This window comes from Panthera uncia, chromosome E1 (assembly GCF_023721935.1).
Source record: "Panthera uncia isolate 11264 chromosome E1, Puncia_PCG_1.0, whole genome shotgun sequence".
NCBI lineage: Eukaryota > Metazoa > Chordata > Mammalia > Carnivora > Felidae > Panthera > Panthera uncia.
Window position 1 is genome coordinate 8559854 of NC_064814.1, and position 15585 is coordinate 8575438.

A 15585-nucleotide genomic window follows, 5' to 3' on the forward strand; every position below is an offset into this window, starting at 1 on the left:
GGCCGCCGGGACGGCGCAGGCGGTGGCCTCCGGGGGGCGGGCCGGGCGGGCGGAGGCGGGGCGGCGGGCGGCGCTGTCAGCGCGAGGCGGCGAGCGGAATGCAGCGGCCGGAGGCCTGGCCACGTCCGCACCCGGGGGAGGGGGCCGCGGCGGCCCAGGCCGGGGGCCCGGCGCCGCCAGCCAGAGCCGGGGAGCCGGCGGGGCTGCGGGTACGGAGCGGGTGGGCGCCGGGGTCCCGGGCGGCGGGAGCTGGGCTGGGGGGGGGGGGTCCGCCAACTCACGGCCCGCGCCCCCGCGCCCGGGAACTTGGGGCCCCCGCCCGGGAAGGGGGCCCGGGCCAGGGCAGGGGATAAAAAGTTCTACGGGCGCGGACCCGCGAGGAGGCCCGGCTTGAGCGCGCGTGGGGTGAAGTTCTGGATCAGTTCGGAGAGGTGATGGGCACGGCTTGGGGGTGGGGGTGGCCCGAGGTTCCGCCTGGAGGGGTGAGGAGTGGCGCGGCGGCCCGGGACTCCAGGTCCCACGGGCCGTCGGCTGACTTGCGTGCTTCTGGAGCCCCCCTCCCCGGGCCAGGGGGCTGGGGGCGCGCTGAGAGCGCGGGTCCAGCCTCGGCCCGGGGTTCGCTGGAAGGAGGAGGCTCGGCGCCGCTGTCCCCCCGGCCCAGGTTCTGTGATACACTCCGACTCGGGCTCTGGAGCAGTCAGTGCATGACAGAACTTGGGCCCGGACGGACCTTCTGCACCCAATGGGCACAGCGCCCACCCGGGGCCTGCAGTGGAACATCTGCCTGGGAGTGGAGCAGGCGCTGGAGTTGGCCCGTGTAGCACAGGGTTGGGCCAGAACCAGCTGCGGACCTTTGGGGTCGCTGGAGCCTGAGGATGGACCCCTGGGGCCAGCAGATGCCATAGAGCCAATGGCAGGGTGTCTGCCTTGAGTCAGGAGCCAACGGAGCTCTCCCCTGGTGTCAGTTGCAGGAACCTTCCCTCTACACCGTCAAGGCTGTTTTCATCCTAGATAATGACGGACACCGCCTCCTAGCCAAGGTAACCTCCCACCCTCACCAGAAGGCCCCTGAACACACGGTGCTCCAGCCCCCAAAACAGAAGTCCCCATCCCAGCTGACTCCCCTCTCAGGAGGACCCCACTGTGGGCTCTGTGATTCAGAGCAGCCGGGCTTAGACCCCCTCCAAAGATCATTCTGTGCATCCTCCTGCCTTGTCAGACTGCTGGCCCCTGAAGTCCCCTCTTTCCACTCACATTCCCTGAAATGTCTTCTTACCATTCTTTCCACTGGCCAGCTGGACCTTGGGCATGGAAGGGACCTCCTGAGGGGTCAGTGGAGTGTTGAGCTTGGAACCGAGGAGTCTTAGTCCCCAACTCTAAAGAGGCAACCTCCACTTTTCTCCTACAGTTTGGTAAACACTGAGGATTTAGTCGGAGAAGTCTGAGAACGTAGCTTAGAGATCTTAGAGACCAGACGATCCAACTCTTTCGTTTCATAAATGAAGACAGTGTGGTCTAGAGAGCCAAATGAGTTGCCTGAGGTCACAAGTATCACTATCAGAACACAGATCTGAACTCAGGTATTCTGACCTGAAGCTCGGGAGGGTGATTTTCACTACGCCAACCATCCAGTTGTCCGGTATCTGTCCTCCGTGGCCTGGGGGAACCGAACTAGGATAATCCAGAAAATTAATGTCTGTCGTCAACACAATCAGCTACAGCAGGGCTATGGCACCTCAACTAGCTAAGAAATGCCTTCTAGGTTTGTTTGTTTGTTTGTTTGTTTGGGACTGAAACTTTTTGTCTTCCTGGTATTCAAATGAGCTTGCTCGCCACAGCAGTGGCCAGCAGGGAGGCGACTAAGATGCCTGCAGAAGGGACTATCAAGTGGCAAAATCCACATCCAGAACGCTGAAAGCTCAGCCGACCACACCGTGCTCCAGCAGATGATCAGAGGTGGATCAGCAATGCCTAGGCTCTAGGGCCTCCTCCCAGCAGGACCCATCCCTGTTCAGATTAAGAAACTGAGTCAGAGAACCGGGCTCACCAAAGCCAAACACGAAAGCATTGATTTAGTTAGCCGGTGGGTGCTGGGAACGTTCCCTTAAATACTTAGCCTTCCCCTGTCTACAGTCAGACCATGCTTGGCTCTGCCCCTTACAACTAGGAGATGTTGGGGGAGATCATCTGATTTCTTCATGCCTCAACTTCCCCATCAACAAAATGGGGATAATAAAGTAGCTGTCATGACGGTGATGGTTGTCGCAAGGGCCCCCTGGCTCTTGCCATCTTTCCTGCAGACTCCGCTTCCTGTAGAAACGGTGGGACCTAGTGGCCACCCCAGTCCTTAGCGCACAGCACATCTGCCAAATGGCCAAAAGCCGCCAGGAAATCAGGAGAGGGCTCCGAAAGGCAGGGCTTAAAATTCCTCTACTTCTTACGACGTTCTTTGCTTAAAATTTGTGTCTATGGGGAAACAGCGAGCATACGGCCTAAAGGGCAACAAACAGAGGAGATGGGGCTCTGGCCGGCCAGCACCTACATTCTCTGCCACCCGTCCAGGGAGGATCCAGGCTCTGTGGAAACCTGTCACCCCTTCTTCCCTTTCTCATAGTATTATGATGATACATTCCCCTCCTTGAAGGAGCAGATGGCCTTTGAGAAAAATGTCTTCAGCAAGACCAGCCGAACTGACAGTAAGTGTCTGCCTCTTCCTTGCTCAGAACTCTCAGATGCACTTCACCGTCCTCTCCATCTGGACACATCTGTCCCTACCAGCCATACGTACCCACAGGCCACCCCCTTTTTTCTCAGAGGTTCTTTTTCCTCTCCTTCCCAGCTGTTATTCTCTCCCTTCCTGTAGGGAACCTTCACTCCCGATCCCGCTCTACCCCCCCCCACCCCACCCCCCAACACGGCAAGACCTCTCTCTAGGCAGAAGAGGCCAGTGGCATTGTATGTCCCCACGAGGCATTGCGCATAGTGGGGGGGGAGAGGGCGGGGGGTGGAAGTCAACCCTGCACTGGATTTGTTGACTCCTCAGAATGAGGTGATCTCTAGAAATAGGGTAGAGCCTGGAGGAAAGGACACACAGCAGCCCGGTGGTAGTGTCCCTTGCGCTAGTCTCGTCAAGGGTTCCTTGGAAAAAGGAGGAAAAAGGGGGAGACCGGCAGAGCTGGCGATCAGGCGGAGGGACCCGGCAGAGGTGGCCTGACCTGAAAGCCCCCTCCACTTCTAGGTGAGATTGCATTTTTCGGGGGCATGACCATCGTCTACAAGAGCAGCATTGACCTCTTCCTGTATGTGGTGGGCTCCTCCCACGAGAATGAGGTGAATTCAGGAGGTTGGGGTGATGAGGAGGGTCTGTCTACGGCTCGGGCTCCGGGGTAGAAGCTGGGTTCTGAAGGCTCCTCATTGGTACCCCTCCTTCTAGGCTCTGGGGGATGGGGAGCAGCCAGAAGTGGCTCCTTCTGGGATGGTACATATCCACGGTGCCTCTTAGTGTCCTTGGGAACCAGAAATGAAGTCCTCTGCAGGGAGTCTTTGCTCCTTCCTTAAAATATCACTGGGGAAGGGTACACTCAGTGTCCCACAGTGGGGCACTCCAGTGCTTCTCAGCCCATGCCAGGGAGGCACGCACGCCTGAGGTCCAGCTGCACCCAGTCTCCAGCCCTGTCCTCTCTGGAAAGGGACAGCTGCCCACACAGGTAGGCTCTGGATTCTCCGTTTGGCCTTCTCGACCTCAAGCTCTCGTGTTTTCCTCCTCCCGTCTCCACCCATCCTCAGCTGATGCTCATGTCTGTCCTCACCTGCCTGTTTGAGTCCCTGAACCACGTGTTAAGGTGAGTGAGGTCCTCTGCCCTCCAAGGCCCTCATCCCCCAGGCCTTGATAGATCACAGAGGCAGGGCCCTTCCTCTGCTTTCCTCCTGAAGTCCCCAAAAGACTAAGACTGGAGCCAGAGCATCCGCCTCGAGGCCCCTGCCCTTCCCGGGACCACTGCGGTATCACCTAGAGCAGAGCCACCGGAGGGTTTGGCCAGAAAATGAGGTCCAGAGAAGCTGGGTGATTTGCCTGAGGTTGCAATCTGTTTACATCAGAACAGAGACCCAAATTCCGTTTTGTTTTGTTTTTTTTTCCTTGAAGTCCAGGGTGGTTTTCACTGCCTCCCCATTCCCATCTCCCCATAGATACCTGGTATCTATCCCAGTGAACATGGCTTGGGTAAAGCAAACCAGGATAATCCAACAATAAATGTCCACAGTCGAGACAATCAAGTATAGTATGGCTGTGACATCTAACCTAGCCATGAAATGCATTAGGGGTCACTCGGGGGGTGTAATGTCAATGCCCCGCGTGTGGGAGGTCGGGCAGAGGAGGGCCTAAGGAAGCAGACCTGTCCTCTGCTCAGGAATCCCTTGCCTAGGCGCTCCCTCACTGCCCTTGGTGTTCTCCCCAGTGCTTGCTGGGGGTGGGGTGGGGGGATGGGTGGAAGGAGAGAGAGTCTGCCTCATCTAGGCAGAAACGCAGCTCCTCACAGCCAGGAGCTTTGTCTGCCTTCAGGAAGAACGTGGAGAAGCGCTGGTTGCTGGAGAACATGGACGGAGCCTTCCTGGTGCTGGACGAGATTGTGGATGGCGGGTGAGGACCAGGGCCGGAGAGAAGAGGGGCTGCTCAGGGACACTCACAGCAGGAGGTGCCTTTGAGGGTCAACGGCACTAGATTGTACCAAGCACCCTGTTGGCTCTCTGGCCAACTCTTCCCTCCCTGCCCCCCACCCCGGCATATTCCCAGTGCTCCCATCCCCCCACCCCACTCACGAGGATGGAGGTTGATTTCAATGTTGGCCCAAGTCAAGCAAACAAGAAAGTCATCTGATGCTGAACTCTGGCAGACTGTTGAAAGGCAGGGTTTGGGGGAATGGTTTGATCTCCAGTGCCCAGAAAAAAAGGGGCAGCACAGGCCCCTGCCCCTCTCTGGAAGGTCTCCATCCTGCTCCCTACTGCCTGCATACCTCCCGCTCTTAGAGCTCCATTCTAACCTCAGCTAGATGCGTGACCTGGGCCACTGCTCATTCTGCCTCAGCCTTCCTTTCCTCATCTTTCCGATGGGGATAGGGGACTGACTACCTTCCTCATAGGCTATGGGGATTCGATGAGGCGAGGCAGGTGAAGTTCACGGCTCTGGGCTCTCATTCAATAAACTGCTATGCTACCGCTATGCTAGGATGTTCGTGGGAAGCCGGGAGCTCTTGCGAGAAGGGTTGATTAGTGAATTTCCATGGGGTGGGGCGTTGATATTGAGGGAGAAAAGGAAATTCTGGCTCTGGGGCAAAGGATAACAGAAACCAATCACCTTAAAAACATGCCTCTTTCATAACATCCATTTTAGAGATGAGGAAACAGAGGTTCAGAAATTCAAGGGACCTTTCCAAGGTCCCATGACTAGGGAGCAGCAGGGCCAGGATCAAACACCATGTGCATGTTTCCAGAGACTGTGCTCTTTCCACGACACTGTACCATCACACACACTCTGGGAGATGGGGTACGGCGGGACTCCTTTCTCCTTCCCTCCTCCTTCCCTCTCTGTCGACTGCCTGTTGGGGCGAGGCCTTGTGCTAATTGCCAGAACCCCAAAGTGAGTGGGATAAGACCCAGGCTTCGTGGGACCGGAAGTATATGCAGTTTGGTGGAACCTCTTTAAGGAACACAGCCACACACAGTGCGTGCGCGCACACACACACACACACACAAATGCACACACTATTACAAATACGAAATGAAGTGCAGGGCCTTAGAAGAGCCCTTGGAAGGGAGGATGTAAGCTTTATATGCCTCCAGGTCTCTGAGCCCCCCTGAGGAACTCAGTTTCCCTCCAAGGAAAATCAGGAAATGTCAGTTGAGACAGTGCCAGAACTGGAACCTTGGCTGGGATGTTTCTGCATTTTTTTTTAATGTTTATTTATTTTTGAGAGACAGAGCACGAATTGGGGAGGGGCAGAGAGAGGGAAGCACAGAATCCGAAGCAGACTCTAGGCTCCGAGCTGTCAGCACAGAGCCCGACGTGGGGCTCGAACTCCCTAACGGCGAGATCATGACCTGAGCCAAAGTCGGACCCTTAACGGACTGAGCCACCCAGGCACCCCGGGATGTTTCTGTCTTATGGGTGAAAGGATCTCTGGTGAGGAGCTGCCAGGTGCCCCAGTGATAGGGCCTGGAAGAAGCTCTTCGAGAAGTATCTGTTCACTTCCCTGGGACTGGTATGAAAGAAAAACTCGGCATCTGCATTGGAGGAGCCTCAATGAGTAAAGAGGGGCACTCAGTCAATCCCACTGCCTCTGTCCCACCCACAGTGACCAGCCCTCACACCTGCACCCTGAAGCATAGTGCCCCCGCTGTGTCGTGAAAGACTGAGCAAAACTGAGCAAAGCCTTGAAACTTGGGTCTATCGAAACGGAAGGCAGATTCTTATTTTACCTGTCCCACTACTTTCGTGTACAGCATGACCCTGTGGCCTAGAATAAGAGTGAAACAAAATGGGATCCCCAGGGGCCTCCCTTCACCGCATCTGAATCCCTCCCTACACCCAGAATGCAAATAGAACTTTTCAGAGCTCAAAGGTTTTCGGTCTCTGCTTTTGACCCTCTGACCATTCTAGACTGGCCTGCCCTCACCCCGTTTCAAAGCTTTTGTCCAGTGACAACCAAGTGTGTGACCAGGTTTGCTGTGGAGAGGAACCAAAGCTGAGGGCTGTCCATAGTAAGGGAGAGTTCTGGCTGAGGAATACCAGGGGGAGGGGCCCCCGGGAGGGGGGCTGCTGCAGGATGCAGTGAGGGGGGTGGTGGTCAGAGGGAGGAGGCTTAGCAGGGAGAAGAGGCAGAGGGGAGTGTCATGGCATTGATTTTCCTCCTGGTTTCTCTCTTGTAGTGTGATTCTGGAGAGCGACCCCCAGCAAGTGATCCAGAAGGTGAATTTTAGGGTAAGAATTTTCCTACATGCCCCTCACTCCCATCTCCCCCAGGCTGCCCTTCCCACCCTCCCCACCTCCTATCCTCCTGGTGCAGGCGGGATGCTAGGAACCCAGGCTCTTCCAGCAGAAGCAACTACTAGGGTTTTTTTTGGCGGGGGGGGGGGGGATGGCAGTTAGTGCAAGCGATCTCCTCCTGCCCTCCCCCCTTTAGAATTCCCAAGTACCTCACCATCCTCCCCAGTGGCAAGTATGGACTGGGGAAAGAAAGAAAGTCACCAAAAGGCACCAGATGGCTGCCTTGGCCTTGAGTTTGGACAGCGGAGGTACAGATAGACCCTCCCTGCCTAGTTTGGCTTCTCATGTCTGGATGAAACCTTTTCTCCCATCTTTATCCCCTTCATGCCCTTGCTCCCCATACACCCATTGACGGGCCCCGGGGTCCTGGCTTCCAAGTGGCAGGCCGTGGGGCTTCCCCTCACCGGTGATACAGGTGCAGTTCTGGCTCCCCTAACCACTGCAGCACCCCACCACCTCCTCTGAAGCCCCCTTTCCCTTCCTTCACCTCCCTTTCTTTACCCAACGCCCTCTCCTGGTCTGACCACTCTCTGACACTGCTTCCCCACAGGCAGATGACAGCAGCCTGACTGAACAGAGCGTGGCCCAGGTAGGCCCCCTTGTCTGCCTTGGCCAGGAATGGGACAGAGGGAGCCTCCCAGGGGGACCCAGTGGGACTATCGAGGCTGAGAAGTTAGGGGTGCAGGAGGGAAGGGATGAGGCAGTGACAGGCCGTCTCTCAGAGAGAGTCAGTGGAGGTTTCCAGAGTCTCCAAGATGGTACAGAGCTGGGCATTAATAAATGATGCATGCCTTACTAGCAACCCACCTCATCTGGCTTAGTGTAGTTGGCCGAAAAACCAGGGTCGTAAGCAACCACGCCGGAGATGGCTGGGTCACTTGTCCCCCGAAGCATTCTGGGGACTTATGGGCCCCCAAACCCAGAAGGGATAGCAAATAGGAGTTTTCCTACCACCTCACCCCTTGCTGTTCAGGGTTTCTGCTGGGGTTGTTAAGGGACCCTCAAATCTGTGACAGGATCTAACCACCTCCACTCGCCACTTGCCACCTTGCCCCTGAATGACCTGGTTGTGGAAAAGCCCGTCCCGGCCAGTCTCCTGCATGGTACTATCTGGGATGCATGTGCGGCCGGGCGCCAGTTCCTGGATCTGTGGCCTGACTGGTTCCACAGCTGTGCAAACTTCCTGCTTGTCAGGCCGACTGCTTGACCTCCATTCTGTCTGCCCACAGGTCTCTCTGCCCAGACTAATCCTGCTTTTATGGAACTTCCTGCCCTCGTGCACTAACTACCTCCTGCTGTGATAGCTAAGGCAGAGATGGACCCAAGCCAGCCCGTGTGGAGCCCCAGGTGTGCTGCCCCCTTCCTTTACTGCCTTTGCTGCTCCAGCAAACTGCCGTGCGGCTCCCTCCTCCCAGTTCCCGGTGCCTCCTCACACCTTACCGGGAAGAGGGAGCCACATGGCAGTTTTCAGGCCAGAAAGAGGTTGGAGAGCAATGAGCAGAGCAGTTGAGAACACAGGCGCGGTGGGGATGTATCCTGTACATCCCAGGATGTACGGTCCACCCTACCCCCTGCAAGGTGGGTGACCCACAGCAAGTTACCCAACCTCTCGGGGCCCCCACATAATCACAGGACGCTCCTCTTAGAGTTACTATGAGAATCAGAAAAGCAAATGCATGGAAAGCTCTTTAGCCTAGCTCCTCTATTTTTTTTCTGAAAGGGGAAAGAATGAAGACCTGGCAAGTTAATGGAATTCTTGAGTAAAAAAACCAAGGGAGCTGTAGGTAGTGAATGCAAGATGAGGGGAAGGTTAAGTTTCTGGCTGGGACTACAGGAGAACCCCAGGGCCGGGGTGTCTCCGAGAGAGGAGGGGGACTGTGCAGGAAGAAGGGACTTCAGTGGAGGGGAATGAGGCTTGATGGCTGGAGGGATGAACTGAAGGACATACCTGGGGTCCCCACCGTGTTGCCACTGTGTGTGCACAGTCGAATGCATTTGTCGAAGTCCCGGACCGAGGCAGTTTTCCTCAGCAGGATGTGAGAATGACCGCATCTGAGTGCAGGTGTCCCGGGACAGCACTGGGCCAGCCCGCTTTGCCAGCTGTGCCACATCAGCAGCGGGTTGGGGTGGGGTGTTGAGGATACACTGCCAGCTGAGACCAGAGCTAGGGGTTTGCTGAGGTGTCCGGGCACAGGAAGTGTCTGGCCTGGGCCTAGTCTCTGCCTAGACGTGGCACTGTGGGCGGGCGCTCGCATGGCGTGCCGTGGGTAGACGGGGCCTGCGGCCACACCCAGGGCAGCAGAGGCACGATCGGTGGAGGGCCCGGCAGGCTCCGGCCTGGGCCGGGAGCTGGCTGCAGCCAGTTTGGACTGCTCTGTTGCTGGCCTAGCCCCACTTAAGCCTGGCGGAGATGAGCTGGTGCCACCTAGTGACGAAGGGTCACAGGGACACTTAGGAAAAGTGGGCTCGTAGACCTGGCCCTCACTGCAGTGTTAAGGCGCTTGATAGTCCCCCTCTCAATTCTTTCAACCTTATTCCCTATCCCCCAGGTTCTTCAGTCTGCCAAGGAACAAATTAAATGGTCATTACTGAAATGAAGGCTGTGCATTCAGGGCTCCCTGCCCCCAGGGCATTTCCCCAATCCTGGCAAAAGCTGAAAGACCTCCGGAGAGGAGAGACCCCTCTGTCCCCCTAGGCTCTCCCAGAACTGACTCCTGAGGTCTCCGGCCAGGGACTCTGAGACGCAAAGATTTGGCTTCAGAAGTGACTCACCCCTTCTCACTGCCCTGACCTGCCCCTTGGGCCATGAGAACCAGCTGAGCTGCCTTAACTCAGACCTTAGGCATCCTTGGCCCCAGAACCCTAATAAACCTGCTTTGTCTCCTGTCAATGGTCTCCTTCTCTCCTGGCCTGAGAAGTGTGTATAAGTTCTGATAAGGGCTCCTGCACTCCCTGTGGCTCATCTTCAGGATGCCCAGTGCCAGGGTGTCCCGGCAGTAACCCTGTGGTTGTGATCGGGAAGGGGGTGGGTCAAGGGAAAGGGGACGATTTATCTTCCTGAGGGGGTGTGACACTAACACCACGGAGCCCCGTGTGTGTGATGAGAAGAGCCAAATATGATTGTGTGGCACGGTACAAAATAATGGGTTGGGGCACCTGGGTGGCTCAGTCTGTTGAGCGTCCGATTTCAGCTCAGGTCATGATCTCACAGTCTGTGAGTTCAAGCCCGCGTCGGGCTCTGTGCTGACAGCTCAGAGCATGGAGCCTGCTTCGGATTCTGTGTCTCCCTTTCTCTCTGCCCCTCCCCTGCTCATGCTCTGTCTCTGTCTCTCTCTCAAAAATTAACATAAAAAAAAATTTTTTTTAAGTGTTAATGGGTGATATGGCGCACATTTGGGGAAAACAATACAAAAGATGATACACACATAGTGACCCTGTTGGGGATTCTTTACGTCATTTTCTCCATTCCCAGCTTCCAAAAGGGAAGGGCGTAAGGCTTCCTCTAGACAAACTGAGCAACAACACGCCCGTTTTTCTTGGCTTGACCCGTACCGCGTAATTCCTATTACTAGCATACAGCTTCGGCACTTGAGCCCTGCAAGCGTACCATGGCTGGGCCTGGAGGCTGGCGGCGAGGAAGCATCAACCAGCCCCCACCATGCGTGTGTGTCCAGAGCACCCAGTGAGTTCCAGAGGGTGTGAATGAAGCGTTGCAGGTCCGGAGGATGAGGACAGAAGGGCAGGGGGCGGGGATCCCAGAGGAAAACGGGAAGGTGGAGCGACTTCCTAGGAGACGTGACTCCCCTTCTTTCGCTTCGTCCCAGAACCGCCCGTTTTTCCCTTTCTCTGACGCCTACCCTTTCTGCGTCTCTGTACGTAAGTCCTTTACAGTGCCTAAGGGTCCCTCCCGGGACAGCTCAGGGACCTCGATACCTTTTTAAGAGCAACTGGCAGGTAAACGCCCCGCCAAAACCCCGCCCCTGCCCCGCCCCTCGCCGGCACGCGGCGCCGCAGGGAGCCCCGCCCCAGGACCGCATCCGCGATCCTGCAGCGCCACCTGGAGGGAAAGGTAGGAAACGTTCTCCCTCCGGGCCCTGCTCCCCTAACTCCGCCTCCAGGGCGGGACCAACCCCCTGCTCCTAAGTTCCTCCCGGGCCTCCTATCCCTGACAACAGGGCGTTGCCCTAGCAACCAGCACGCTTGACCCGCCCTGCGAGTTCCGTGCCAGCTCGGACACACGAATTTCTGCCAGCCACTACAGTAAGAGAGAAGCGAGGCTTGGATGTTAATAGAAGCTGTCTCTGCGGGTTACCACGTCCTACATTATAAAACATCCTAAGATTGGATATTTATAATGGCCATGACTACTTCTGTAATTAGAGAAAATGATAAAGATATAGTTATATAAACAAATACATTGTAGGCACTGTCTACATAACCCATTCCAGTAAATAATGCAAAAAGGCAACTCTGAAAGGGAAAAAAGAATATGCAGTTAAATGCTGTAGAGTTCAGGGGCCAGTGTGGCGACGGGAAGTGAGAAATTCTCCCCGAATACTTTGGCAAATATGCGGCCTCATCCGGTGCCCGGCTCCATCCACTGCCTCTAAACGACCGCAAGGTCGAGAGGGGCAAATTAGCTTCCTAGCAACCCGGTCGCGCCTGCCCAGGCCCTGTAATTCCAGTTATGCAGGGACTGGAATGGGAAGTCCTGACCCTTCACACAAACAGCCTCACCGAATTCCTGTGGACCAGCGATGCTATCCCCATTTTACGGAGGGGCAACACAGAGGCTCTGAAAGTTAAACTGCAGCAGTTTCCCCAAAGCCCGGCTCGGGAAGGAGAACCGCTGGAGAGAGGTGGCTTTCCCGCGCCCTCTGACCTAGGGCCACACAGGGACTGTACTGGGTTAAGAGGAATGAGCGGAGGGGGCATAGTAACGCAGAGAGACGACAGGAAAGGTGTTCTCGCCCGCTGTGACTAAAGGACTACGGGGAAGGGGGTTGCAGCAAAGCAGCCGACCCACGCCCGCGGCGGGGAGAGGACGGCGCTGAGAAGGCAGCGGAAGCCGGGCAGTGTTGGCAGGGAGGGCGCGCTGCTCCTTCCCGGGGATCTCAAGTCTGCTGGCCCGGCCCTCGGGGGGCCGAGACGGAGAGTCTGCTGCGTCCCCGGGCCCCTTGGCGCCCAGAACGGCGGGCCTGGCGGTCTGCCTAGAGCTCTGCCCGCCCGCCCGCACTCGCTTTCCCGCAGATCGCCTCATTAGCGCTGCCCCGGGCCGGAGCCGGCCGCCGCAGAGGGGAGCGCGCAGCACCCGGCAGGCGGGGGCGCCGTCTGCCGGGGACCGGGTTTCGGGAAGGGCGGCCGGCGGTTCCCGGCGGGAGCGGCCGCGGAAGCCTGGTCTTCCAGTCTGTTCTCATCCCCAGGGGCCCTCCCCGTCTTTCTGCTTCCCCCTCCCCCTCGCCCTCTTGGGCGACCCAGCGGGTTTCTCGAGTATATAAGGGGAAGGGGACTTCAGGGCGCTCCCTTTCTCCTGCAGAATGGGCACCGGGGCAAGTCAGAAATCGAGACTGTCTGGCTTGGGTCCAGACAAGAGGGCGCACACAGAAGCACTGGCCCCAGGACTCTGCTCGCAGGAGGAACACTCGCCACACCTAAACCGGGCTAGGGACATGGTACCACCAGGCCTTCGGGGCCCCTTTACGCCACCCAGAGCTGGTGGCTCCAGTTCCCTCTACACGCGCCCCCAGCTTTCTGGCCATTGGCTGGCAGGAAGGCAGAGCTGGTCGGATTGGCTTGCGTCAAGACAGTGATGGATGGCTCCCCGTTGGCTGGACAGTCGGAACAGAGGATATCTTTGCTGGGAGGCCCAGATCCGCTAAGGAGGAGCCAACCAGGCGGGGAATGAACTAGAGACCCGCCTAAGCTCACACTTTCTGCCCTAAATCTACCTTAGAAACTATAGGGAGAGAGAGAGAGAGAGAGAGAGAGAGAGAGAGAGAGAAATCTTACCTCTGAATTTCCAGTAAATACCACTGTAACTCCAGAACCTGATGTAGGCAAAGTTGAAATTTTTACCCAAAACAGGGTTGGCACAAACCTACAGGCCTCCCTTTCCCTCTAGATAGGGTCTCCTTCATTTAACAATATTCGTGCATTATATTCATTCATTCATTCATTCATTCAAGTGTTTGAGTGTTTGCCATGAGCCAGGTACTAGGGAAAGAAGAGAGGGAGACTGATTTGCAAGTGATAGACTCCAGACTTGGCAGTGGGGTAGGGGTGGAGGGGTAAAAGTAGAAAATGGTTTTGACATGTATAAATACTAAATACTAAAACTGGAAAATATCATAGATGAGGATCCAAAGAAACGAGAGCCGTTGTGAGGCACATGTGGACTTTATCCTCTGTAGGTAGATGAGTGGCGTTCCCCAAGGTGGACCCTTTGGTAAGAAAAGCAGTACTGATGCAAAATAATAATAATAATAATAAAAATAAATTCACTTTCGTTTGGAGAGAATTGTTTCAAAAGGCATTTGCTCTCTGTTCTGAGCAGGTCACCTTGCTGGAAGGTGGTGGGAGCTTTTAAGAAGAATTGCAAGACACAGCTCCTGATCTGACTGGGAACAAAGCTACATATGCAGAAATTGTAAATATTGACAGAGGAGATGGTGTATTACACCATGCTTTGTTCTGTCGAAAGAAGTCAGGGAAAGAGACACTACAAAGGGAACAATATTATCTGCAAAGCAGAAGGCAGAGAATCTTTGGCTCAAGACTTGCGGGTAAATGTAGCTGGAATGGGTATGTGCATCTCTGTGAGGAGGACTGGGGTGTGTTGAGACAGGAGACTTCTGCCTAGACAGGTGGCTCCTGGATGGAAGTGAGTGTTGAATGCCATGTGCTGAAGAGTAATGACCACATACTGAATTTACTACTATCCCGTCCACCCCAGAAACAGTATGGTTCTCAAAACAAGCAAACAAGGCAGATACCGTTAGCCTTCTTTTTACATCTGAGGGACCTGAGTGTTTGGCTAATTTGCCTCATGGCACAGAGGTGAGATTGAAACCCATACTGGTCTGACTCCGTTGCCCGTTGCTTTTTGCCCAGTCACAGAGCCAAGGAGCCTGGCTTATATTCTGAAGGCTATAGGGAGCCACTGAAGATTTTTCAAGCAGTTAAGTGATAGCAACTCTGTGTTCTGAGCAAGACTCTTTGAGCAATGTGAAATGTGGATTGAAGAGGCAAGAATTTAGGGTCAGTGTATGACTCACAGAAGGCAATCGTTTTCACTACACCCACTTCTCATTCTTTACCTAAAACAGCGCCACCCACTGAGGCTGAGGATCTCACCAAACAGCTTGCAAAAATCAGAGTTTCATTCAGAGTTTGATTCGGAATTTGAGTTGGTGCTTTTGAATTAATTCAGATAATTCCAGGTTATCATTCCAAAACAGAGCTTCCAAAGGGACCACTTCGTTAGGGACAATGATTTGGATATTTAGGTCCTAAAATGTGTGTTAAGCAGTAATAAATTCACAGTGTAGCTTATATGTTTGGTACCCTCTTATCATCCTCACCTACTCCCAGTCTGAAAACACACACACACACACACACACACACACACATACTGAAAAAAAAAAAGAGCCACCTGATTCCGTTTGACCAGACCCACATTTTCTTTTTATTCAGACACCTCACCTGATTTTTAAGGCATTGAAATATGTATCTTATTCTCCTGGCTGCAATGAGCCCTCATCCAGAAAAACTTGAGGAAAGAAGAAATTCTGAAAGTTGTGGAGGCCCCTACCCCCAGGCAACAGCTCCTTAGTGACTGACAGGGATTACTGAGGTGGGTCTGTTGGGGACGTATGGGGCAGATTAAGTAGAGACAGGGTTTCACTGACAGAATGACTGGAAGAGACTGGCCTCAGCTGCTTTGGGTCCGGTGGGTTAGGAATCATCCCTACCACTCCAGAGGGTCCAGCCCTGTGTTCAAAAGGCTGGGAGGAGCCTCCTGGAACATTCTCTCCTAAGAGATGACTGGGAATGGCCAGAATTCAGAACTTGGTTATGGGAAGCCGATGAGATTTTGAAAACTTCTGAGACCAAAACTTATCTCCACCTTCTCTGAATGGCTGCAAGTATCGCCTCTCACAGGTCTGCCCAGAAGATGGCGCTGTAAGACAAGGCCCACTTCTTTCTTGCCGGCTGCGATCGGGATGGGACAGTGAAAGCCTGCAGGAACCAGATCTAGGGGGCTTCACCACCTACCCAGCGGCAGTTATTCCGCAGTGCTGAGCACTGGAGTCCGTTCCTAGAGATCCCTAGATAACTGAACAGAAGCTTGAGGTTGGGGGGCATCTCACGAGAGAGAGGCCTGAGCCTCTTGATGGAAAGGATGGGGGGAGGGACCCTAGGAACCAGGGACAATTGCACTGAGAAAACCGGGACTCTGATAAATACACTGTCAAGAAAACCAGATCTCCCTTTCAACACTGGAGACTCGGCCCCGCTCCTTAGGGTAGCTGAAGATTGGGCAA

General features: G+C 55.1%; 1 protein-coding gene across 3 annotated transcripts; it reads left to right on the forward strand.

Annotated features, from left to right (window-relative positions):
• The first annotated feature begins 72 nt into the window (after positions 1-72).
• On the forward strand, positions 73-9950 carry COPZ2 (COPI coat complex subunit zeta 2). Of its 3 annotated transcripts, XM_049637534.1 has the most exons (10): positions 73-209; positions 966-1040; positions 2615-2696; positions 3239-3330; positions 3787-3842; positions 4562-4639; positions 6925-6976; positions 7593-7631; positions 8272-8389; positions 9592-9950. In XM_049637534.1, the coding sequence occupies exons 1-9, from the start codon at positions 99-101 to the stop codon at positions 8341-8343; spliced, it is 657 nt and encodes a 218-aa protein (XP_049493491.1). In that variant the 5' UTR covers positions 73-98; the 3' UTR covers positions 8344-8389; positions 9592-9950. The 3 variants fall into 3 exon arrangements, with proteins under 3 accessions (XP_049493491.1, XP_049493492.1, XP_049493493.1); XM_049637535.1 differs by lacking the exon at positions 8272-8389 and having other exon boundaries at positions 9592-9949; XM_049637536.1 differs by lacking the exons at positions 7593-7631; positions 8272-8389 and having other exon boundaries at positions 6925-6964; positions 9592-9949.
• The last annotated feature ends 5635 nt before the right edge of the window (positions 9951-15585 follow it).